The 27,220-nt window shown below is 42.6% G+C and overlaps 1 protein-coding gene across 1 annotated transcript in view; it reads left to right on the top strand.

The window, feature by feature from the left end:
* Nucleotides 1–27,220, top strand: part of LOC120025667 (erbin-like) — a 125,686-nt gene that overhangs the window by 50,211 nt on the left and 48,255 nt on the right. The window contains exon 3 of the mRNA XM_038970218.1: nt 25,327–25,524. Coding sequence (XP_038826146.1) covers nt 25,336–25,524 — 189 coding nt within the window. The 5' untranslated portion in view covers nt 25,327–25,335. The remainder of the gene's footprint in view (nt 1–25,326; nt 25,525–27,220) is intronic.

The following is a 27,220-nucleotide window of genomic DNA, read 5'->3' on the forward strand; positions in this document are numbered from 1 at the left end:
AAATTCTAGTACTGAACCGTTTTAAGGTTCTAGTATCAAAAAAGTACCAACGTTTTGGTATACCGTGCAACACTACTAGTTAGCAGGTTTAATTTATAAGCACTGACAAAATGTCATACTGTAAGATGTGTTTTATTGTTTGGAGTATGTCAAGTGCAGTGACAATTTTAAGTTTTGTTTTCAGTTGTGTATCATAAAAACGAGTAATTGAATCAAAAGTAGCATCACCAAAACATTTTTGCCTTCAGACCCCTTTCACGCTAACATACGAGTACCGGTACTCAAAATAATTTTCATGAGTACTCAAATTTTTTCTGTGTACCCATCCCTAGTACACGCACCTGCTTTCTTTGAAAACTGACATTTATGTTACTGGTATTATGGTAACATATTGAGAACCAAAGTGAAATCTACTATAGTTGAGGACCCCTGCTGCGTGCTTATTGTTGCCCTGCGGAACTCACACTCTCATCAATGTCTGGTAATCTCAGATAGGAAGTGGTCACAGTGTCACACACGAAGGTGGCTCTGCTCAACCTTTAGGCTAGATGTTATGCAGTCGTCATGATGAATAATCTGTATGTTTGTCTGCCAACTAGGATAAACATTTGCACTCTCAGAAAAAGAAAGACAGAACATTTGTGGCCGCCTCATGTTTTTGTATTTTCTTGTTTGTCAAGTGCATGATCTTTTTTAACGTAGGCTAATACTCTTTCAAAAGCTGCATTTCATATTGCATTGTTTTAACAGATGAAGCACTGTGTGTTGTGCAGAGGGAGTAGGCTATCTGTGCAATAGACACCCCATTGGCATTTAGATCTGTGGATGAGATTCAGTGTGATTTGATGTGCTCCCTCTTCTCATCTTTCTGTCTGTGGCTTTGGCCTTTGGAGATAATTTAGTGTGACTGGCCAGTGCTCTGGTGGTTAGCTTACCTTGAGACAAACATTGTGTTACTGTAGAGCTGGGATGATAAACCGAAAATTATCGACACCGACCACTTATCATGAAAATGTTGCTGATTTTGTTCATTACGATAAATAACCTATAGGGCCCTACTAGAGAAATTAAATGTTTGCCAATAGGGGTGATTATTAATGGGACAATTGATAGCTAGAACATTCAAAGTAGGGCTTACCCCAATTAGTCCACTAGTCGATTGTTTGGTCGATACGCTGTTGGTATAAATGGATCACGTTTACATAAGTATTCAGATCCTTTACTGCTGCTGCAAAACATCCCCACAGTATGATGCTGCCACCATGCTTCACCGTAGGGATGGAGCCAGTTTTCCTCCAGACGTGACGCTTGGCATTCCGTCCAGAGTGTTCAATCTTGGTTTCATGAGAACAGAGAATCTTGTTTCTCATGGTTAGAGTCCTTTAGGTGCCTTTTGGCAAACTCTAAGCGGGTTGTCATGTGCCTTTTACTGAGGAGTGGCTTCCGTCCGGCCACTCTACCATAAAGGCCTGATTGATGGTTGCCCTCCTGGAAGGTTCGCCCATCTCCACATAGGAACTCTGGAGCTCTGTCAGTGATCATCGGGTTCTTGCTTATTGCACATTTACAAAACACAGACTAGACAGCTAGTATAGCACTTCGATCACATCGACAGTGTCATTGCATTTTGGTAGACCAGAATGACATTAATTTCCAATGAAACACTGCGTTTGCCTTGCAGCATTGCATTGCAGAGGCAGTTGCAGTGCATTCGGTGTGGTGCGTACGTTGGATTTATCAAATGTATGCGTCAAACTGTCTGCGTAGAAGGCTTGACAGAAATGGTAGCAGAAAGTGAATGTTGGACTACATATCCAGATGATGCTGCATACTATTTTGTGCAATGACGCTGTCGGTGTGTTCGAAGCGTAACAGTCTTTGGCTTAAATGCTGCTAGCGGAACGTGGTACCCCAATGCCCCGTGTGACAAACTGAACATACATTTTCCAGAATCAATGTTCATTGATACTCCTGTTTTAGTCATGTCTGCTCTGCACGCAATTTGAGTAGTTGAGACATAAAAAGGGTATCGTCAGAAAGGTAAACTTGTCCTCTATTACAATGAAATAATGTCTCAATGTGTTTACGACCGATTCTGTTCGACCAAACCTCAAATGCTAATAGCGAGTTGAAATCACTTGTCAGAAAGGAAGATGTGATCTCTCAACGTTGTTGGTGTAAGAGAGGCATGGGGAGGGGCTTGGTGTATGTGTAAACCATAGAGGAAGCGAGAGGTTTCACTCTTGTTAAAATCTATCCAAAATAATACCAATGCGTTTCTATGGGCTTATTTTGGACCTAAGCCTGTCACCTGCCTTCCCGCCCTAACTCCCATTGTTAGGGCGGAGACGTGCATCTCGTCATTATATACAGATCTCTGGTGTAAATGGGAAGGTGCACACAGAGGAGCGAAGGAGACGAGACCACAAATACAACATGAGAACAAGCGGACATAAGCGCTCATAAAAACGAAAAATAACAAAACCTTGATTCTTGCAATACAGGCATTTGAAATATCGCGCAAAAACATGAATTCTAATTAATTCAATATATCACCTAATTCTACCCTGATTGCGTGTCTTGTAGGGTATGTATAGGTTTTGAGCTGTGTGTTAACTGGCTGAACTGACAACTCTGTACTTTCAATACTTCTTACAAAGACCAGCAGTGATTCATTCAATCTCTCCTCCAATCTGAACCAGGAGAGTCTGACCTGCATGTTATTGACATTGGCCCTCTGTGTACATTTGAGGGCCAGACATCCTGCTCTGTTCTGGTCCAGCTGCAGTTTTTCTAGTTCCTTTTCTGCTGCACCTGACCATACAACTGGCCAACAGTCAAGATGCAACAAAACCAGAGCTTGCAGGACTTGTTTGGTCGCATGTTATGTTATAAAAGCAGAGCTTCTCCCCATCTTTACAACAATAGACTCAATATCCTTTGACCTAGACAGTTTACTATCTAATATAACACCAATAAGTTAAGTCTTTAGTGGAAAAGATAAGCACCACAAATCTGGAAATGATTTGGTGCTCATCTTTTCCATTCATTGGATTGTTTGCATACACCTGAGTTGGATCTACAAAACAGATGGTCTAGGTTGGGGACATTTGTTGACAGAAGACCACTTTTGAATTCTGAAAACATCAGACAAACTTTACATTTTTAAGTGTAATGTGCCTTTAAATTCTACATGTTGACTCAGTGTTTCCCCTATAATTGTTTTTAGCAGTGGTCATGGAAGGAAGGGTGTTCTTCTGATTTTTTTTCTCTCCAACTGTTTTCTCTCAATCACACTTTCCTAGCTAAATTTGACATGCTAACAATGCTTAAACCATGTAGGAGACCATAAAAAAACGATAGTTACCCTTTAATTCAAGTGTGCATGCACCTAACACTGTTTGGTTAGCTGTGTATCTGTTGCGCATATAGTGTGATGGAATTACATTGTATGTGCATCAAACAGTTTGTATCATTACTCTAGCTGAACTTCTAATTACAATAACAGATGACATGGTAATAAGAATTGGTCATTACAGTAATGAGAAACTCTTAGCAAATTTAGGTAACAGTGGCATGAACCATTATTATTCGGCAAACAAAAAATACACAATAAATTGGTACTCTTTCTAATCTAATATTCTGTAAATAGTTTAATCTGTCTTTGCTCAAACATCAAGTATTACACAGTTATAGTAATGATCATCTAAAATGGGTAAATGTGGTGTACGAGGACAATTATCACATTTAAACATAATAAAAGAGAAAAGACTAGCTTACCTTGTAGCCATCTTTGATCTTCTCTGTTCTTAGTAATACATTATGGGTCGAAAAAGATTTATAAAAAAAACACTACTTTGTACAGGAACTTAAAGAAATTCTACAGTAATGAAAAAACATGTTTTTGTCTAAAATATGACTAATTTGTAATGTGAATACCCAGAAATGATAACTGTCTTTGAATATGTACCACTTTAAACAAATTCATTGGTTTTAATTAAATGTTATTTTTATATAATCTGATTAGACAACAAGCTCCAGAATACTAAATATTGTCACTGGTCTGGGTTGGATCTGATATGACTGTCATGGGTCTCGAGTATGTGTAATTTTAACTGACTTGTCCGGGTCTGGGGTATTCAGTTGGATCTGTGAAGACCTCTATCTTACTGTCTGCAAACAGCTAGTTTGTCTTTTCTTAGCAAGTTGTGGCAAAAATAAAATGTTGGCCACTAATGCTAATCGCTAGTTAGCTGGCTAACTAGTTAGCAAATAAATGTACTGAGTCAGAGCAAACGTAGCTAGCTAATAGTGCCTGATACCAGGCATGGTGTCGACCTAAATCAGCATGTTGTTTGTGCAACAGTATCTTCTAAATCAAAGAGGAATAGGAAAGGCATGAATAGAAGTAGCTAAGAAAAAAACATTTATTGTAACCAAAGATTATATGGTCCCCTAGGAAACACTGACCAACACTTTGGTTCCTACCCTGTCACAATAACTCCTCCTTGGCTTTTTCACTCGTTGTCATGTCAAACAACACTGTATTCAAAGTTCCCACTATTATATTTCCATGATTCCAACAGTTCACCCAAGTGTTTTGATCTAAATAGCAAATCAAATTGTAATTGCAATATTTATAAGGCCTAGATTTGTTGCCCATTTCATGCAGCACTACGTGGCAGAGTGGAAATGATCTCATGAGTGCAGGAAATGCAGAAAATAATTTTTGGTTGAAGTTTGATTGTTTTATACTGTTCAATCTGAATGGAGAAAGCCCCATTTAAACGACTTAGAATATATTTGTTGCCACCCTAGGGTCATGCTCTACTCATAAATCAAACTTAGAACTTTTATAATAAAAATATTTAAATATTGTGATACGATATTTTGACCATGTCGCCTTACATTATAGTCACTATGTTTATGCAAGTTTTCGGGGACATGGAAATAATCAGTATGATGCTAACTAGTTTTAGAAAATCACAAGGGGTAACCCCCCCTTTAATATTATAAACGTATCATTCAATTTAGCGTTATAATGATAATTCAGTTAATTTATCGTGATATGGACTTTTGTCCGTACTGCCCAGCTCTATGTTACTGCTAGTAGTAAGTCAGAAAGGACCCACACACAGTGGGCATTCACAGCCTACAAAAAAAGATTGACAGGCTCTTAGTCAACCAGCCTGATTCATGAAGTCTTCACGTTTGATTGACCGATCCTGTGCCTGTGTATCATCATCGGTCTGTGGGCTGCTGTGACATCCCGGCGACCCCATACGTTTTGAGAACCTGGGCCAATGAGGTGAACTCTATGAGGCTACATTCCTCTGCCTGGGGGCAATAACCTAGTGGGAATTATTATTCAGAGTAATTATGAAAAGCATCTCAAAGGAAATTGAAATGAAGGCGTACCCAGGTCAATTTAGGCAGTATTGGAAATCTTATCTTGTAAGCTAGGCTAAATTGTTGTTGTAAATCGAATATACTTTGTGTTTGTCAACCAGATCAGATTACTTAGCCTCATTTTACCAGCAATTCAAAGGAAAACAATCATGGTTTTGTTTTCCCCCGGTCATGTAAGACCGCAGAGAATCGAGGACACTGGTGAGAACCAAAACCTGAAGGGTCTGGAAACTGGAAGAGCCGGTTCCGCTAGGCCCATGCCCCTGCCACAAATACTTACAACAGTGTCATCTTTCCACTTTTCCATTTAAATTAATTTCCATTTTCTCTACTCTGGAACCTTTCTAGTGGATTCCCACGTCTTCAAGTGCCTCGGTGGAGACTTGAGTGCGGTTGTGTTCTTAGCCAGAGTGGTAAGCTGAGGAAGAACTGGAGATGCATGTGTACTGTGTGTGTTTGTGGTAGTAGCCCTACCAAGTGTTATTAGTCTTATGTACAGGATACACATGGTATACACTGTACAAAAAAAGTATTCAATGTAAACACTGCATGAATCCGGCTTGTTGACTAACAACCTGTCAGTCTTTTTTCTAGGCTGCGGATGCCCACTAATACGGATTTGATTCCAATGCTCAAAGCGCTGTACGTTGCAATGGAGGGAAATCGCCTCAGCCACCATAATGCAACATTAACCTGAAGCCTTTCAATCCGGCTTGTACCCCCAAAGCTCAAACTAGCCTAGGTTATATCCATGTGTGTACATTGGTGTGTGGGCCTCCAACCGAGTATCCTCCCTTGAATTATTTAGGAGCTGACTGCACCTCTCCCGCAGTGCCCACTGGCGGTGAATTCCGGTACAAAGGTAACACACATCAGGGTTCAGTGAAAAACACACACCTCCATCATTAGTAGCATAGAGGTAACACACCTGAAAACACACACCTCCATCATTAGTAACATAGAGGTAACACACCTGAAAACACACACCTCCATCATTAGTAACATAGAGGTAACACACCTGAAAACATACACCTCCATCATTAGTAGCATAGAGGTAACACACCTGAAAACACACACCTCCATCATTAGTAACATAGAGGTAACACACCTGAAAACACACACCTCCATCATTAGTAGCATAGAGGTAACACACCTGAAAACACACACCTCCATCATTAGTAACATAGAGGTAACACACCTGAAAACACACACCTCCATCATTAGTAACATAGAGGTAACACACCTGAAAACATACACCTCCATCATTAGTAACATAGAGGTAACACACCTGAAAACACACACCTCCATCATTAGTAACATAGAGGTAACACACCTGAAAACATACACCTCCATCATTAGTAACATAGAGGTAACACACCTGAAAACACACACCTCCATCATTAGTAACATAGAGGTAACACACCTGAAAACACACACCTCCATCATTAGTAACATAGAGGTAACACACCTGAAAACACACACCTCCATCATTAGTAACATAGCGGTAACACACCTGAAAACACACACCTCCATCATTAGTAGCATAGAGGTAACACACCTGAAAACACACACTTGTTTTCCAGAGCTCTTCACACAAGAGCCACCTCAACCTTCTCACCACATCACATCGCATGACCGTCTTGACACATGCCTTCCTCAAGTTAATCGTCTAGATGACGAGATCACAACCTGAACAAGTAGGCCAGATCTAATGTCACCTAACATTAGCCTCATTTTGATTTCATTCAGCTTTGCTTTAAAATGGCTGCTAGTCTGTTTTTACTTTAGCCATCTTCTAAAGAATTGTTTGGCATGGCAGACGTTTCAATGAACATGTACTATAGTGTCTGTGAACAAGTGTCAAGAAGACTGCATTGTCTGCAGTCAAACCATGAATCCACAGGGCAGCCAGGCCTTCTAGCCAATGTCACACTGCTGTTCCTTCACACGTGCCAGATGGAGATGACTCCATTATTATCCAGCAGCCCTCCTCCTTCCGCAGGATGTTTTCTAGCTTTTTCTCATCCCATTTTTTCCTCCCCTTGTTCCTTTTTCTCTCCCTTTTCTTTGGCCTAATTCTCTGGGTGCCGAGTTTCGACATTGACCCAGCAGGCAGGCAGCATTACTGCAGCAGCCTACAGTATCAGGATAAAAAAGCTCCTTTCATAAGACTGTAAGATTTATAGGCTAATCACATTCCAGCATATTAATCAGATGAGTACTACTGCCTGCTATAAATAATACTATACTGTCACATAAGACCTCACATTTCCGCTCCCCACACACACACGTACACATACTACTTGAGATGACTCTCAAATAGCACCCTATTTCCTGGTCAAAAGTAGTGCACTATAAAAGGAATAGGGTGCCATTTGGGGAACAGCCAGGGACACCCAGTCTCTAGCTCCCCCTAGGGTTAGGTTGTAAGGGTCTGGGGAGAGGGGACAGACGGAGCACTAGATCAAATCAAATTGCATTTGTCACATGCTTCGTAAACAGCAGATGTGGACTAACAGTGAAATGTTTACTTAGGGGCCCTTCCCAACAATGCAGAGAGAGAATATAGAGAAATAGAAAAGTAAAACATGTAAATATATATACACTGTATATATAAATATACAGTGAGTTGCGTTAACTTTGCTACCGAGTCAATGTGCAGGGGTACGAGGTAATTGAGGTAGATATGTACAGATAACTAGGAATAAAGTGACAGATAATAAACAGTAGCAGCAGCATATGGGATGAGTAAAAGGGTCAATGCAGATAGTCCAGGTAGCTATTTCGTTAACGATTGAACTATTTAGCAGTTTTATGGCTTGGGGGTAGAAGCTGTACAGGGTCCTGCTGGTTCCAGACTTGGTGCATCGGTATCGCTTGCCGTGCGGTAGCAGAGGGTGTCTATGAATTTGGTGGCTGGAGTCTTTGACAGTTTTTAAGGCCTTCCGCTGATACCGCCTGGTATAGAGGTCCTGGGTGGCAAGGAGTTCGGCCCCAGTGATGTACTGGGCCGTACGCACTACCGTTTGTAGCGCCTTGCGGCTGGATGCCAAGCAGTTGCTAAAACAAGCGGTGATGCAGCCAGTCAAGATGCTTTCAATGGTGCAGCTGTAGAACTTTTTGAGGATCTGTGGGCCCATGCCAAATGTTTTCAGCCTCCTGAGGGGGAAGAGGTGTTGTTGTGCTTAGCGTGGATGTTGCCTGTAATCCATGGCTTTTGGTTAGGATATGTACGTACAGTCACTGTGGGGACAACGCCGTCGATGCACTTATTAATGAAGCTGGTGACTTCACAATGCCATCGGAAGAATCCCAGAACATATTCCAGTCTGTGCTATAAAAAAAACAGTCCCGTAGCTTAGCATCCGCTTCATCGGACCACTTCCGTATTGAGCACGGTACTGGTACTTCCTGTTTGAGTTTCTGCTTGTAAGCAGGAATCGGGAGGATAGATTTATGGTCAGATTTGCCAAATGGAGGGTGAGCTTTGTGTGTGGAGTAAAGGCGATCTAGAGGTTTTTTTCGCCTCAAGTTGCACTGGTGACATGCTGGTAGGAATGAGGTAAGGCGGAGTTCAGTTTCCCTGCATTAAAATCACCGGCCACAAGGAGCGCCTCCTTTGTATGAGCATTTTCTTGTTTCTCTACGAAAAATATAGATGAAAACTAAATTGGTAAATAGTAGATCATGGTCTACAGCTTATTATGAGGTATACAAGATGGCGCCAACAGATAGGGCAGCCGTGCTTCTAGTTCCTAGGCAACTTTGCAATATTAATTTTTTTTACATTATTAGTCCAGAATTATTTTGTGTTATTATATACAGCCGGAAAGAACTTTTGGATATCAGAGTGGCGGTAACTCAACAGCATTACCAGGATTACAACTTTCCTGAATTGGATCCTTTGTTCATACCCCCCCCCCCCAGGACAATTGAACTGATTCCAGAGGCTGATCCAAAACATTAGCGGCAGAGAAGAGGTATCCGCAGTGGACTTCTAGTCTGACTCAGGAGGCGCGCACAACCCACCGCTTTCGAGTATATTACTCGCTAATGTTCAGTCTCTGGAAACTAAAGGTGACGAGCTCAGGACGAGTATTTCCTTCCAGAGAGACATCAGGGATTGTAACATACTCTGTTTCACAGAAACATGGCTCTCTCGGGATAAACTGTCTGAGTCCGTACAGCCAGTTGGGTTCTCAGTTCATCGCATGGACAGGAATAAATATCTCTCCGGGAAGAAGAAGGGCGAGGCTGTATGTTTCATGATTTAACTACTCATGGTGTGATTGTGATAACATACAGGAACTCAAGTCCTTTAGTTCACCCGACCTAGAATACCTCACAATCAAATGCCGACTGTACTACTTCATAAGAGAATTCTCTTCAGTTCTCTTTCAAGTATTCGTTCTGGTATTTCACTTATGGGGTACGCCCCCAGCGTATTCATCAGGAGCCTTTATTACACTACACCTGCCATGATTGGTTGAGACGTGTGCGTTGGGGAAGGGTGTCGTCCTACCTTATAATAGGTCCAACGCAGCATCTCTGAGTCATTCTAATCTCTTCTCGCTTTTCATCAGAAAGCTTACCTCGACACGATTGCATTTTATAGAACTAGCTAAACTGTCCACAGACATGAGCTTACAACTCGCTCGCCGGGCGCTATTCTCTGGACTGTGCGGTGGAAAATTATTAGAGGGAGGAACGGGTACAGCTGTGACACAGCTATCTCGTTCACGACCAAGTTAGCTGTACCCAAACAGTGACTAGTTGTTAGCAAGCTAGCCACCACGCTAGCTAGCTTTTGTGGTTTTACTTCAACAAGAAAAGTTTTTTACTAGCTACACCAAACTGTCTGTTGTTTCGGAAATGATATCCGGCCATCACACCGAGTGCCACAGTCAGAGATAACCTACTAATCGCTAGCTATCGTACTAGCCTACCACGCTAGTTATTTTCTGACAACTAAAAACATAGCATCCAAGCTATTGCAACATAAGCATCTCCCGCTTGCCATGGGCTGCAACATGCCAAGGAAGCCTTAGCCTCCCCTGGCTCCTGTCCACACTGTGCCCTCTTCACTGTGAAGAGCCTCCATCGCAGGCTAGCACGCCTGAGTCAACAGGACCCTAACATGGGGTTCGGTGTCCCAGATGGCTCACCAGAGGCGTTGGATATACAGTTGAAGTCGGAAGTTTACAACCACCTTAGCCAAATACATTTAAACTCAGTTTTTCACAATTCCTGACATTTAATCCGAGTAAGTATTCCCTGTCTTAGGTCAGTTAGGATCACCACTTTATTTTAAGAATGTGAAATGTCAGAATAATAGTAGAGAGAATGATTTATGTCAGCTTTTATTTATTTCATCACATTCCCAGTGGGTCAGAAGTTTACAGACACTCAATTCGTATTTGGTAGCATTGCCTTTAAATTGTTTTACTTGGGTCAAATGTTTTGGGTATCCTTCCACAAGCTTCCCACAATACGTTGGTTGAATTTTGGCCCATTCCTCCTGACAGAGCTGGTGTAACTGAGTCAGGTTTGTAGGCCTCCTTGCTCGCACACGCTTTTTCAGTTCTGCCCACAAATGCTCTATGGGATTGAGGTCAGGGCTTTGTGATGGCCACTCCAATAGCTTGACTTTATTGCCCTTAAGTCATTTTGCCACAACTTTGGAATTTTGCTTGGGGTCATTGTCCATTTGGAAGACCCATTAAGAAGACCAAGCTTTAACTTCCTGACTGATGTCTTGAGATGTTGCTTCAATATATCCACATAATTTTCTACCTCATGATGCCATCTATTTTGTGAACTGCACCAGTCCCTCCTGCAGCAAAGCACCCCCGCAACATGACGCTGCCACCCCCGTGCTTCACGGTTGGGATGGTGTTCTTCGGCTTGCAAGCCTCCCCCTTTTTCCTCCAAACATGATGATGGTCATTATGGCCAAACAGTTCTATTTTTGTTTCATCAGACCAGAGGACATTTCTCCAAATGTCCCTATGTACAGTTGCAAACTGTAGTCTGGCTTTTTTATGGCGGTTTTGGAGCAGTGGCTTCTTCCTTGCTGAGCGGCCTTTCAGGTTATGTCGATATAGGACTCGTTTTACTGTGGATATAGATACTTTTGTACCTGTTTCCTCCAGCATCTTCACAAGGTCCTTTACTGTTGTTCTGGGATTGATTTGCACTTTTCGCACCAAGGTACGTTCATCTCTAGGAGACAGAACACGTCTCCTTCCTGAGCGGTATGACGGCTGCGTGGTCCCATGGTGTTTATACTTGCGTACTATTGTTTGTACAGATGAACGTGGTACTTTCAGGCATTTGTAAATTGCTCCCAAGGATGAACCAGACTTGTGGAGGTCTACAAGGTCTTGGCTGATTTCTTTTGATTTTCCCATGATGTCAAGCGAAGAAGCACTGAGTTTGAAGGTAGGCCTTGAAATACATCTACAGGTGCACCTCCAATTGACTCAAATGATGTCAATTAACCTATCAGAAGCTTCTAAAACCATGGCATAATTTTCTGAAATTTTCCAAGCTGTTTAAAGGCACAGTAAATTGAGTGTATGTAAACTTCTGACCCACTGGAATTATGATACAGTGAAATAATCTGTTTGTAAACAATTGAAGGAAAAATGACATCCTAACCAACTTGCCAAAACTATAGTTTGTTAACAAGAAATTTGTGGAGTGGTTGAAAAACGAGTTTTAATGACTATAAACTTCAGACTTCAACTGTATAAGAACATTCCAAGATTGCCTAGCATTGTTTCGCAGAGGGAACCTGGTCTCTTTCAAAACATGCCTGAGGCTGCTGGGTTTGTTGGCATCGGCTTTAGTAGTCATCCCATTAGGACGTTTGAATATGATGGGGTTTCAACGCTGTGTCTCTTCTCTAGGTCTGAGCCCAATACGTCACAAACATCACCGTGTACAGATCTCCATATACTGCATGGTAGCACTGCACTCCTGGAGACACCGGACGTTTCTGTCACAGGGTGCCCAGATGGGCACGGTTTTATCCAGAAAAATCATCACGATGGACGCATCTCTCTCGGGTTGGCATGCGACTCTCGAGGGCAGAACAGTCAACGGGGTGTGGGGGACCCCCATCTCCATTCTACTCACATAAACTACATGGAACTCCTTGCAGTGTCCCTAGCATTAAAGTCGTTCCTCCAATTTATGGATTGTCGTCATGTTCTAGCCAGAACAGACAATACCACTGTTGTGGCTTACATAAACAGACAAGGGGGACTGCAATCCTCTCACTTACACACACACTGGCACATAGACTGATTATGTGGAGCAGTGTGCATCTCCAGTCACTGATAGCTACTCATGGACCGGGAGTACTGAATCTGGGGGCAGATTTACTTTCCAGGGGGAACCCTCTATATACAGAGAGTGGAAACTCCAACCAGAGGTAGCCAATCAAGTTTGGATGCACTTCGGCATGCCAGCAGTGGATCTTTCTTTACGCGGGTACGGGAGAAGGGTCTATCTCTCATACTAATAGCACCACATTGGCCAGAGAAACACTGGCTAGCGGAGATCACTCAACTACTATGCGGTAATCCGTGGCCCCTGCCCCTATGTCGGGACCTACTGTGCCAGGCGCGAGGGGAGATTTTTCCAGCCTCACCCGGAACGGTTGGCACTCTGGGCCTGGCCTTTGTATGGTTCAACTTGAACACTGCCGTGCTTCCCCAACATGTCATTTAGACTATTCAGAGTGCTAGAGCCTCCTCCACCAGGTCCCTTTATAATTGTAAATGGCGCGTGTTTGAGGAATGGTGCTCTAAATCACAGACAGTGCCATTTCAGTTCTCTGTCCCGGTAATCCTGTTGTTTCTTCAGGAATTATTAGAAAAGGAAAAGGCTTTTTCTACTATTAAGGTATATCTAGCAGCTATTTGATGTGGGTTATCATGTGGGTTTCAGGAGCGCAACAGTGTGGCAACACCCCCTTGTTGCCTGTTTTATGAAGGGTGCACGTCGTTTGTGTCTGGTGTCTAAACAGCTTGCCCCGTCATGGGATGCTCTGTGCCAATAGCCTTTTGAGCCTCTGGATCAGGTGGAACTGAAGATGCTTTCATATAAGATCGCGCTAATACTAGTATTGGCCTCCGCCAAGCGTGTAAGTGACAGTCACGCACTCAGTGCACTCGTCATGTGTACAATTTGCACCCGGAAACAATAGGGTATCATTGTGGCCTAATCCCACCTTTAGCACTAAGATTATTAACACATCAATGTCTTCCCCTTGATCTGGTAGCTTTTTATCCCCCACCGTTTTCCTCTCCGGAACATCAACGGATGGACTACGAGATTTAGAAAATGTGATCAGTTGTTTGTTTCCTGGGTGAAACCTCACACATGTAATGCGCTCACCAAACAACGCCTTTCCCACCGGATCGCTTTGGCCTACACAAGTAAGGGTCTAGTCTCCTGCTGGCCTATGGGCTCATTCTACTAGAGGAATGGCTATGTCCTGGGCTTTATTTAAGGGCATATCTATCCAAGATATTTACTCAGCAGCGAGTTTGGCTTCACCTCAAACATTTGCAAAGCTTTATAGGCTCAATGTCACTGCACCGACCCAGGCACATACTGTTTTACGTGTAGGATCTTCTGAGGGGCAAAGTCAATTTGTGTGATATATCGCACAGGGCGGTCGGTCGTCGGGATAAGCTTGTCCGGCAATACGGGAGTCAGTATATCCCGTAAGTGAACTACCGAAACAAATGCTTGAAAGAGAACTTTAGGTTACGAACATAACCCCGGTTCTCTGATAGTATGAGTGTGCTATTTCACCAGACCATCCTCCTTACATGAGCGAGGAAGAGGTGTTGCTTTTTTTTTTATGACTCAGAAACGCTGCGTGACCTTTATAGGGTAGGAGGACACCTTTCCCCGACACACACGTCTCAACGTTCAGCCAATCATGGTTGGCGTAGTGTAATAAAAGGTTCTGACGAATACGCTGGGGGCATATCCCATAAGTGAAATACCTCACTCGTACTATCAGAGAACCGGGGTTACGGTCGTAACCTAAAGTTATAGTCTCATCCGTGTATATTCGCCCTCAAGCCAATACCACGACGGCCTTCAAATAACTTCACTGGACTTTATGCAAACCTGAAACCACATATCCCGAGGCCTTATTTATTGTTGCTGGGGATGTTAACAAAGCAAATTTGAGGATAACGATACCAAAGTTCTATCAACACATTGACTCTAGTGCTTGCGCTGCTTAAACACTCAACCACTGCTACTCCAACTTCCGGGATGCCTACAAGGCCCTCCCCCGCCCTCCCTTCAACAAATCTGATCACGACTCCATTTTGCTCCTCCCTTCCTATAGGCAGAAACTCAAATAGGAAGTACCCGTGCTAAGGACTATTCAAAGCTGGTCTGACCAATCGGAATCCACGCTTCAAGATTAGGAAAAACAGCTAGATGTACACTACCGTTCAAAAGTTTGGGGTCACTTAGAAATGTCCTTGTTTTTGAAAGAAAAGTACATTTTTTGTCCATTAAAATAACATCAAAGTGATCAGAAATACAGTATAGACATTGTTAATGTTGTAAATGACTATTGTAGCTGGAAACGGCAGATTTTCTATGGAATATCTATATAGGCGTACAGAGGCCCATTATCAGCAACCATCACTCACCAACACTCACTGTGTTCCAATGGCACGTTGTGTTAGCTAATCCAAGTTTATCATTTTAAAAGGCTAATTGATCATTAGAAAACCTTTTTGCAATTATGTTAGCACAGCTGAAAAGTGCCGTGCTGATGAAAGAAGTAATAAAACTGCCCTTCTTTAGACTAGTTGAGTATCTGGAGTATCAGCATTTGTGTGTTCAATTACAGGCTCAAAATGGCCAGGAACAAAGCACTTTCTTCTGAAACTCGTCAGGCTATTCGTGTTCTGAGAAATGAAGGCTGTTCCATGCGAGAAATTGCCAAGAAACTGAAGATCTGGTACTGATCAGCAAGTCCCAGTTTGCCGGCAGAGACTGTTGGAAGACTGCATGCGCCCGGAGTGCGCGTGACACACACACAACAACATTATGAAAGATAAGGAGGTGAATGCCTGGCCATGATCTGCAGAACAAACAGGAAGCTCAATCTGCCCAGGTTCCAGCTGCAGCCCCTCCTGCTGTCTTTATCACCCTGCCCTCTCTGTCCAGACCATTGACTCTAGGACCCTGGATGTCTGTCCGATAGCACTACAGTACTACAGTGGGAGATACCCTCCCATGCTCTTTCCTCCTGCATCTCACCTTGCTACATTTAACTGCCGAAATACACACCAACATAAAGTGTCTTAATAGGGTGTTGGGCCACCACAAGCCAGAACAGCTTCAATGTACCTTGGCATAGGTGTCTGGAGGTGATGCGACACCATTCTTCCACAAGAAATTCCATAATTTGGTGTTTTGTTGATGGTGGTGGAAAATGCTGTCTCGGTGTTCTCAAGTGTTCAATTGGGTTGAGATCTGGTATATTTCTCAATATGCATCCTACTGTACTCCACAGTCATGCTCCGATTGCATTCTTCAAGGACGTTCTCTACAGTACTTTCATGTGAGGACGAGAGTGTAGAGAATGCATAAAACATTACATTTGACAAGCACTCGCGCTCCCCCTACTGTATTACCTCATGTTGCACCTCCCTATTCACTGAATCTTCACCCAGCCAGGACAATGGCAACAATAGAGACTAAACAAGATATACACAAAGCAAACATTTTACCTTATAATTATCAGCTATGTGAATCTTAATAATCTAGCTAGCCAGCTAGGTAAACAGGCAAAATGACCTAAAACAATGTTATGCAAGGTAGATGTCAATTCTTTGTGGCTATCTGGCTAGCTAACAGTAGTAGCTAGCCAGTTAGCCCTATTTACTTACTATGGGCTTGCGATCTAGGCACACTACAGTGGGTATTGTAGGCTGGTAAACATGCCAAAAGGAACACTGCATGCATTTATTAACATACAGTATCAAGATAAAATATTGTAGTCGGGCAACATTTGAGACGTGAATAGGCAACATTTTATTCCGAAGTTGGAGTGCATCTTCTCTCGCTTCAACTCAAATAATGGCCGCCATTGATTTCAAGAAATGTTGCGTAATTTATTACCCGCATGCATCACATTTTTGTGCATACTTTCCGTTGAAGCTTGCATTAATGCATGATTTTTTGCCGACGTTTACTGACACCGGCCATATTCAACGGGTGTTGAGCGTTTGTGAATTAATCCGTTATTCTGCACTCTGGCACACTCAGACGAGAGTGCTCTGAAATCGGAGTAGATGACCAGACTGAATTTAGCTAGCTAGCTAAACAACGAACCATAATCCCAACTCATGACATTACTACCCTGCATGAATCTGCAGGTAGCTAACCAACCAGGTCCAACGTTAGCTAGCTAACATTAGGCTATAACTAGCCAAGCAAATGGCCCTGAGATACGAATAATACGTTCATAAACGTAACATTAGCTAGCGAGCCAGCCAGTTAACATTAGCTACCTAACAGTACATTTTAACTTGAAATGAAACCACTTTCTGTCAAAATTAGAAATTTGTAATATCTGAAAATGTAGCTAGATCTGAAAATGTAGCTATCTTACCCATATACATTATGGATGGATGCGTCTCCTGTCGGATGCCATGGTTGCCCTTAGTTTGGAGATCCGGAGACAGGTGTTTTCTCCATCTCCTTAGCTATCGTCCTCGAATTCCACTGATTTCAGAACTCAGTCCTCCAGAAAGTGGAGAGCAACATTTTTACATTAAAAAAAGCAGCGTTAGACAGGATTACCTAGATATACTGACCAGCTCAAAATGTGGTGACCAATCCAAACTCATCTCTTGGCATCTTTGGGCATTGCCAGGGACCTCAATATACGATATTATCATGATACTTAGGTGCCGATACGATATGTATTGCCATTCTCATAATTCTATATGTATTGCGATTCGAAACTATGATTTTATTGTGATTCGATGTCGGTTAGGACATCTACTTTGTGCATGACACAAGTCATTTTTCCAACAACTGTTTACAGACAGATTATTTCACTTATAATTCACTGTATCACAGTTCCAGTGGGTCAGCAGTTTACATACACTAAGTTGACTGTCTTTAATCAGCTTGGGAAATGCATGCCTTTAGAAGCTTCTGATAGGCTAATTGACATCATTTGAGTCAATTGGAGGTGTACCTGTGGATGTATTTCAAGGCCTACCTTCAAACTCAGTGCCTCTTTGCTTGACATCATTGGAAAATCAAAAGAAATCAGCCAAGACCTCAGAAAACAAATTGTAGACCTCCACAAGTCTGGCTCATCCTTGGGAGCAATTTCCAAACGCCTGAAGGTACCAGATGAACGTACCTTGATGCGAAAAGTGCAAATCAATCCCAGAACAACAGCAAAGGACCTTGTGAAGATGCTGGAGGAAACAGGTACAAAAGTATCTATATCCACAGTAAAACGAGTCCTATATCGACATAACCTGAAAGGCCGCTCAGCAAGGAAGAAGCCACTGCTCCAAAATCGCCATAAAAAAGCCAGACTACGTTTTGCAACTGCACATGGGGACAAAGATCGTACTTTTTGGAGAAATGTCCTCTGGTCTGATGAAACAAAAATATAACTGTTTGGCCATAATGACCATCATTATGTTTGGAGGAAAAAGAAGGAAGCTTGCAAGCCGAAGAACACCATCCCAACCGTGAAGCCCGGGGGTGGCAGCATCATGTTGTGGGGGTGCTTTGCTGCAGGAGGGACTGGTGCACTTCACAAAATAGATGGCATCATGAGGTAGAAAATTATGTGGATATATTGAAGCAACATCTCAAGACATCATTCAGGAAGTTAAAGATTGGTCGCAAATGTGTCTTCCAAATGGACAATGACCCCAAGAAAAATTCCAAAGTTGTGGCAAAAAGGGCAATAAAGTCAAGCTATTGGAGTGGCCATCACAAAGCCCTGACCTCAATCCCATAGAACATTTGTGGGCAGAACTGAAAAAGCGTGTGCGAGCAAGGAGGCCTACAAATCTGACTCAGTTACACCAGCTCTGTCAGGAGGAATGGACCAAAATTCACCCGACGTATTGTGGGAAGCTTGTGGAAGGCTACCCAAAACGTTTGACCCAAGTTAAACAATTTAAAGGCAATGGTACCAAATACTAATTGAGTGTATGTAAATTTCTGTCCACTGGGAATGTGATGAAAGAAATAAAAGCTGAAATAAATCATTCTCTCTACTATTATTCTGACATTTCACATTCTTAAAATAAAGTGGTGATCCTAACTGACCTAAGACAGGGAATATTTACTCGGATTAAATGTCAGGAATTGTGAAAAACAAGTTTAAATGTATTTGGCTAAGGTGTATGCAAACTTCCGACTTCAACTGTATGTATTCACCCTCTTTGCTATGAAGCCCCTAAATAAGATCTGGTGCAACCTTACCTTCAGAAGTCACATAATTAGTTAAATAAAGTCCACCTGTGTGCAATCTATGTGTCACATGATCTGTCACATGATCTCAGTATATGTACACCTGTTCTGAAAGGCCCCAGGGTCTGCAACACCACTAAGCAAGGAGCACCACCAAGCAAATGGCACCATGAAGACCAAGGAGCTCTCCAAACAGGTCAGGGATAAAGTTGTGGAGAAGTACAAATCAGGGTTGGGTTAAAAAAAAAACTGAAACTTTGACAATCTCACGGAGCACCATTAAATCCATTGTTAAAAAATTGAAAGAATTTGGCACCAGAACAAACCTGCCTGGGAGGGCCGTCCACCAAAACTCACAGCCCAGGCAAGGAGGGCATTAATCAGAGAGGCAACAAAGAGACCAAAGATAACCCTGGAGGAGCTGCAAAGCTCCAAAGCGGAGATTGGAGTATCTGTCCATAGGACCACTTTAAGCCGTACACTCCACAGAGCTGGGCTTTACGGAAGAGTGGCCAGAAAAAAGCCATTGTATGAATAAAATAATAAGCAAACGCGTTTGGTGTTCGCCAAAAGGCATGTGGGAGACTCCCCAAACATATGGAAGAAAGTACTCTGGTCAGATGAGACCAAAATTGAGCTTTTTGGCCATCAATGAAAACACTATGTCTGGCGCAAACCCAACACCTCTCATAACCCCGAGAACACCATCCCCACAGTGAAGCATGGTGGTGGCAGCATCATGCTGTGGGGATGTTTTTCATCGGCAGGGACTGGGAAACTGGTCAGAATTGAAGGAATGATGGATGGCACTAAATACAGGGACATTCTTGAGGGAAACCTGTTTCAGTCTTCCAGAGATTTGAGACTGGGAGGGAGGTTCACCTTCCAGCAGGACAATGACCTGAAGCATACTGCTAAAGCAACACTCAAGTGGTTTAAGGGGAAGCATTTAAATGTCTTGGAATGGCCTAGTTAAATCCCAGACCTCAATCCAATTGAGACTCTGTGGTATGACTTAAAGATTGCTGTACACCAGCGTAACCCATCCAACGTGAAGGAGCTGGAGCAGTTTTGCCTTGAAGAATGGGCAAAAATCCCATTGGCTAGATGTGCCAAGCTTATGCAGACATACGCTAAGAGACTTGCAGCTGTAATTGCTACAAAAGGTGGCTCTACAAAGTATTGACTTTGGGGAGGTGAATAGTTATGCACACTCAAGTTATCAGTTTTGTTTTCTTATTTCTTGTTTGTTTTACAATGAAACATATTTTGCATCTTCAAAGTGGTATGCATGTTGTGTAAATCAAATGATACAACCCCCCCCCCCCCAAAAAAAAATTCCAGGTTGTACGGCAACAAAATAGGAAAAATGCCAAGGGGGTGAATACTTCCGCAAGCCAATGTATATCGTCAAATGACGTGTAAGTGTATAGATTATTTTCTCCCATCACTAACACACACACACCTCCCCTCTTATATACCTGATTACTCAGGTGAGTGCGTGTGTGTGTGTGCACACTACAGCTGTTAATGGCTGAAATGTTAATAGTAAATAATCCTCAGTCTGCCAATAATTGGGTCCTGACAGGCCAGTTTATCTGGAAAAACCCCTTGGTAAATGATGATACGGGTAGTTTTCAGTAACAGTAGGTCAGAGAGAGGGAGAGAAGCGAGAGCGGGTAGAAGGAAGTATGGTGATGAGTCTCTGGGCAGTACCGACTGGTACATGGGTTCCTCGGAAACCCCGGAAATATTTGTTATCTGATTGTTATGTAAGGCTGCGACCTCTTTACTCCAAGCCACTAACTTCACTCTGTTTAGCCCTCCGTGTTGACAGACATCGGTGGCCCAGCCAAGTGTGCGTGTGTCACGCCCTGACCTTAGAGAGCTTTTTATGTCTCTATTTTGGTTTGGTCAGGGTGTGATTTGGGTGGGCATTCTATGTTCATTTTCTATGTTTTGTATTTCTTTGTGTTTGGCCGGGTGTGGTTCTCAATCAGAGGCAGCTGTCTATCGTTGTCTCTGATTGAGAACCATACTTAGGTAGCTTTTTCCCACATGGTTTTTGTGGGTAGTTATTTTCTGTTTAGTGTTTTGCACCTTACAGGACTGTTTCGGTTTCAGTTATTCTCTTGTTATTTTGTTATAGTGTTCTGTTCTAATAAAAAAGCATGAACACTAACCACGCTGCGCTTTGGTCCGACTACTCTTCTTCAGACGATGAAAACCGTTACAGCGTGTGTGCTAGCGTGTGTGCTAGAGGTCGACCAATTAATCGGAATGGCCGATTAATTAGGGCCGATTTCAAGCTTTCATAACAATCGGAAATCGGTATTTTTGGACACCGATTTGGCCAATTAAAAAAAAAAATTTTTTTTTACACCTTTATTTAACTAGGCAAGTCAGTTAAGAACACACTCTTATTTTCAATGACGGCCTAGGAACGGTGGGTTAACTGCCTTGTTCAGGGGCAGAATAACAGATTTTTACCATGTCAGCTCGGGGATTCAATCTTGCAACCTTACAGTTAACTAGTCCAACGCTGCATATTTAGTTAATATTGCCTGCTAACATGAATTTATTTTAACTAGGAAAATTGTGTCACTTCTCTTGCAACAGAGTCAGGGTATATGTAGCAGTTTGGGCCGCCTGGCTCGTTGCGAACTGTGTGAAGACTATTTCTTCCTAACAAAGACAGCCAACTTCGCCAAACGGGGGATGATTTAACAAAAGCGCATTTGCGAAAAAAGCACAATCGTTGCATGACTGTACCTAACCATAAACATCAATGCCTTTCTTAAAATCAATAGAAAGAAGTATATATTTTTAAACCTGCATATTTAGCTAAAAGAAATCCAGGTTAGCAGGCAATATTAACCAGGTGAAATTGTGTCACTTCTCTTGCGTTCATTGCACGCAGAGTCAGGGTATATGCAACAGTTTGGGCCGCCTGGCTCGTTGCGAACTAATTTGCCAGAATGTTACGTAATTATGACATAACATTGAAGGTTGTGCAATGTAACAGGAATATTTAGACTTATGGATGCCACCCGTTAGATTAAATACGAAATGGTTCCGTATTTCACTGAAAGAATAAACGTTTTGTTTTCCAGATGATAGTTTCCGGATTCGACCATATTAATGACCTAAGGCTCGTATTTCTGTGTGTTATTATGTTATAATTAAGTCTATGATTTGATAGAGCAGTCTGACTGAGCGATGGTAGGCACCAGCAGGCTCGTAAGCATTCATTCAAACAGCATTTTCGTGCGTTTTGCCAGCAGCTCGTCGCTGTGCTTCAAGCATTGCGCTGTTTATGACTTCAAGCCTATCAACTCCCGAGATTAGGCTGGTGTAACCGATGTGAAATGGCTAGCTAGTTAGCGAGGTGCGCGCTAATAGCGTTTCAAACGTCACTTGCTCTGAGACTTGGAGTAGTTGTTCCCCTTGCTCTGCATGGGTAACGCTGCTTCGAGGGTGGCTATTGTCGATGTGTTCCTGGTTCGAGCCCAGGTAGGAGCGAGGAGAGGGACGGAAGCTATACTGTTACACTGGCAATACTATAGTGCCTATAAGAACATCCAATAGTCAAAGGTATATGAAATACAAATGGTATAGAGAGAAATAGTCCTATAATTCCTATAATAACTACAACCTAAAACTTCTTACCTGGGAGTATTGAAGACTCATGTTAAAAGGAACCACCAGCTTTCATATGTTCTCATGTTCTGAGCAAGGAACTTAAACGTTAGCTTTCTTACATGGCACATATTGCACTTTTACTTTCTTCTCCAACACTTTGTTTTTGCATTATTTAAACCAAATTGAACATGTTTCATTATTTATTTGAGGCTAATTTGATTTTATTGATGTATTATATTAAGTTAAAATAAGTATTCATTCAGTATTGTTGTAATTGTCATTATTACAAATAAACAAAAAAAAATGGCCGATTAATCGGTAGCGGTTTTTTGGGTCGTCCAATAATCGGTATCGGTATCGGCGTTGAAAAATCATAATCGGTCGGCCTCTAGTCTGTGCGTGCGTGTGTGTGTGTTAAGACTGATAAGAAGAGGACCTCTTGAGACGGGCCTACTTTCCCTCACTTAGGCCTTCTCGTTCCATCTTATTATAGGCTACTCTATTGTTTTCTATTTTTTAACTTGCATTCTAGCATCCTACTTGCACTCAGTCAGTCACTCACTCACTGGCTACGTTTCTCCACCCTTCTCTCTCCTTTTTTCTTTCTTTCTCACTTTTCATTTTATTTCTCTCTCTCTCTTCTGCTCACTTTTCTCCCTGAATTATGTGGCCATTAGTGTGATTGTAGATAATCCAGTGAGGAGCGGTGGCAATGGAAGCCTTATACAGTGTCTAATCCAGGAGATCATGGAGGGGAGCTGACAGACCCATGTCTCTACAGCTTAGAGATGGCCATGCACTAGCCCTACATCACCACACACACACGCAGACTCTGGGAATCAGACAGTCTGCGCTACGATGCAGTTCCCAGCTGAAGATGAGGGGAGGAGGAGAAAGTCATATTCTCTAAACACTCCAGTGAACAAGGCCTCCATTAACCAGAGCACATTCCATAGTGCAATACTGTACTACCATAAAGCCCCCAGCCATAGCCAACTCTGGCCAAAGACTTATCAGACCCATAATATCTACTGTGAATCATGTGGCCCCTTTAAAATAAGCAAGTGAAGAGCGTGCCTTGAAAAGAAAAAAATGCCATTCTTTCTTTCCAATCCTCACATTCGTTTCCTCTGGTTTTCTGTCCCTCAAGGACGAGCAATCGAGTATCCCTAGTACAATACACGATATCAGCCCTTTCATACCTGGGCTGACTTTGTTGTTCCATGACAAAAGACGATAGTCAAGGAACTGGATTCTCTGGAGGATGACTCGCATCACAATGCTGTTGGTGTTCATCCTTTGCTACAACACAATTAGGCCTACAGCCATCTGCGCTATTGAGCTGCTGAATGGGCTGCTTGCTATGCCTGCTTGAAAGTGGTGTTTCATTGGATGCGTTCCAAGGGGAACTGCTCTCTCCTTTTTATAACAAGAGGCTCTCACAATAGCAGAGATTGCAGTAATAAAGCCATTAGTGGAGGAAGAAATAGCTGAGATTTAGATTTAGTATTCTGGCCTCAAAGAGCTGATGCTCTGTCGACTTTCACCTTCTAGATGTTTCTCAACCTCAGGTCCTCGGAACAGCACTGGTCCCTGAGAAGATGCTGAGCGGTGTCTCAGATGGTTAGCTGACACCAATTTAGTGCGTTCAAGTGTTAGTTTTGATAGGCCAATAGACCGAAGCAGTCTTTCATGGAGGAAGGACACTAGCGCTCCACTCCCTGCTATTAAACAAGCTTGAGAAACACTGAACAAATGTTTGTTGTTTATCAATACCTTGTCAGACAGCTTTTACACCTTAATGAGATGCTACAGGGATCAGTACTAGGCCTCTGACCTTTTCATAGGTTTTGTCTTAGATAGGTGTATCTTAATGTCCTCATCCACTGAGTGGAGATACATTGTCACTGCACTGATGAGCAACAGCGTACGTGCCAGCTAATTGTCACCGTTTATACCTCAGTTAAAATAATGGGGAGTCGGGGAGGCAAATCCATGAGGTATGCTTTGTTTGTCCAGATAGGACTCTTGTCTCTGGGCCAATGAGTGCCACTGCCCTACTGTGCTGTGCTTCTGTAGCTGTATAGGAAGTAATGTGATACTGTTGTAGCGCTTGCTTTCATTATCCAGTGATGCTTTGGACCCACATGTAAAATCTAAAGAGATTTTAAAGAGGCCCATTTATCTGTAATGAGTTTCCACACTAATCAATGCTCTGAGGGCATTGTGTTGATGAAAGCTGGCCCTTTGTTCTGGCACTGTCAATGCAACACAGTTGTAGCCTAAATGAGCATGCATTGCAGATCCTGCTTACGTGTCAATATGGACACTGAGAACAAACGATTATGTAACTGCTCACAATGTAATTTATGCCAGCAATTCAAGAGGGCTGTGGTAAACAAGCTATCATAACGTATACTGCCTTAGATCCTCTTTGTAACTGGTGGTAAAACCTCTTGGACTGTTATTGAAGTGAGCAGAACCATACAACAAACTGTTAAGATTTTTTTTTAAATAAAGTTGACCTATCTACTCTCTCTAACCAACGACCTACCCCTAAACCAACCTGATGTTGTGCTGCTGACCACATCTCCCTCCCTTTTAGAAAACACCCAGAGTCTGACTTCCCTTCCTGTTTGATTACTTAACTTTGACACTTATCTCTCGGGCTTAGGAGGATACCTGTAGTAGCTTTAGCCCCAAGAAGCAGCAGTAGTTTACTGGCCTGTCTTGACACTGACTCTCCTCTCCTCCCCCTCTCTTACTCTGCAGTGCCTGAGGATGTCTAGCAAGCGGAACCTGTTTGTGCGGCTTGTGCCGTGCCGCTGCCTGCGGGGGGAGGAGGAGACGGTGACGTCACTGGACTACTCCCACTGCAGCCTGGAGACAGTGCCTAAGGAGATCTTCAGCTTCGAGAAGACCCTGGAGGAGCTCTATCTGGACGCCAACCAGATTGAGGAGCTGCCCAAAGTAAGAAGCAGAGACAGACACACACACACACACACACACACAAGATGTACAAACAGACCTACACGTTCATAATAAGTTCATACTGAATTACCCACACAAATCCCTGACATTGTTTATGACTGTGTTATAAGGAAAGGTGGTCTTGTTATGTAGCTATATAATGGTTTATAAACATGAACCTGTCAAAATTGCAGTAACCGCTCTCCCTGGCAAACATTGTATCTCAGTAGAGTGACATAACGAAATCAGTCCATAAGGATAAGGCTATAGGTCTTGATCAAGTTGCAGCTTCTGATTTAATTTGGGCCTTATCCTCCTGCTGCTCACAGCAACAACATTGAGTGCATTACCAAGGGATGACTATAGTGTTTACTAGGGATGCACGGTATATCGGTGAACATATTGGAATCGGCCGATATTAGCTAAAAAATGCCAACATCGGTATTGGCCGATGTCTAGTTTAACGCCGATGTTAAAAACCGATGTCAAAGCTACCGTGCATACCTATATAACGCCACATAAAATGTTGCGCTACTCGTGCAACACAGCATTCCTAACCTAGCCCACAATGTCTGCTGTGTGGATCGAGCAGTCAACAAGTCGAGCAATCATTTGAAAGAGTAAGAACATTTCAGCGAGACAACTCAATGGCGAAATCCATTGAAGCCAAGATAATGGAATTCATTGCCCTTGACAATCAACCTTTCTCTGTCGTGGGTGATGTTGGCTTTCACCGACTGGTTGAGCACCGATACACACTACCAAGTGCGCTATTTTTCAGATGTTGCCCTACCGAAGTTACACAGTAATAGTGTCGATGCTAATAGCTTCACGACATACATACTATGGAACGCCGTTTGGGTCTTTGCGTGTCAAAAAAGATACAGTACTGTAGTACTATAGTACTGTCAAAGCTGTACAAAAAAGTCTGCAGACAAGCAAACACCGGCCACGAATGATGTGTATACAGTACCACGTTGGTAATAAAGCATTATTTGTTTGTTCGCCTATTGAAATTGAACTTCAGTTCATGAAAATAAATAGTTACACAGCTACTTAACCCTGTTGCCCAAAGCTAACGTTATAAGTAGCCAGCTACCTTCATTTGGCTAGTGATGCTCGACCGGACCGAGTTATGTGTTGTGAAGCTAGCCACAATAAGGATTAGGCACAATAGTGGAATTTGCGGTTTGCCTTCAAAATAAAAGTATGTCATTGACAGTGATGCAAATTAATACAAATAGTAGAATTATGCCATACTTTTATTTTGAAGGCTAACCGCAAAGTCCACTATTGTGGCTAATCCTTATTGTGGCTCGCTTCACATAGATCGTTAGCTAGCTAACTATAGCTACTGAAACAGATTATGTTGTGTTATTTGACATGCAAAGACCCAGACGGCCTTCCATAGAAATCCTGGTTGAGAATGAAACGACTGAACTAATGAACAACGAAACAGCACAGCAAGTAAGTGAAAGAAATAGGTTTTGATTATGTTTTACTGGTAATGGGGACATGCGTAAATGCCAACAAAATAACTTTTTGGTCAGTGTGGTGTGTGTGTAACCTTTATTTAACTAGGCAAGTCAGTTTAGAACAAATTCTTACTTACAATGACGGCGCGGACGACGCGGGGCCAATTGTGCGCCACCCTATGGGACTCCCAATCACAGCCGGATGCGATACAGCCTGGATT

The sequence above is a fragment of the Salvelinus namaycush genome, chromosome 31, assembly GCF_016432855.1.
Source record: "Salvelinus namaycush isolate Seneca chromosome 31, SaNama_1.0, whole genome shotgun sequence".
NCBI classification, from domain to species: Eukaryota; Metazoa; Chordata; class Actinopteri; order Salmoniformes; family Salmonidae; genus Salvelinus; species Salvelinus namaycush.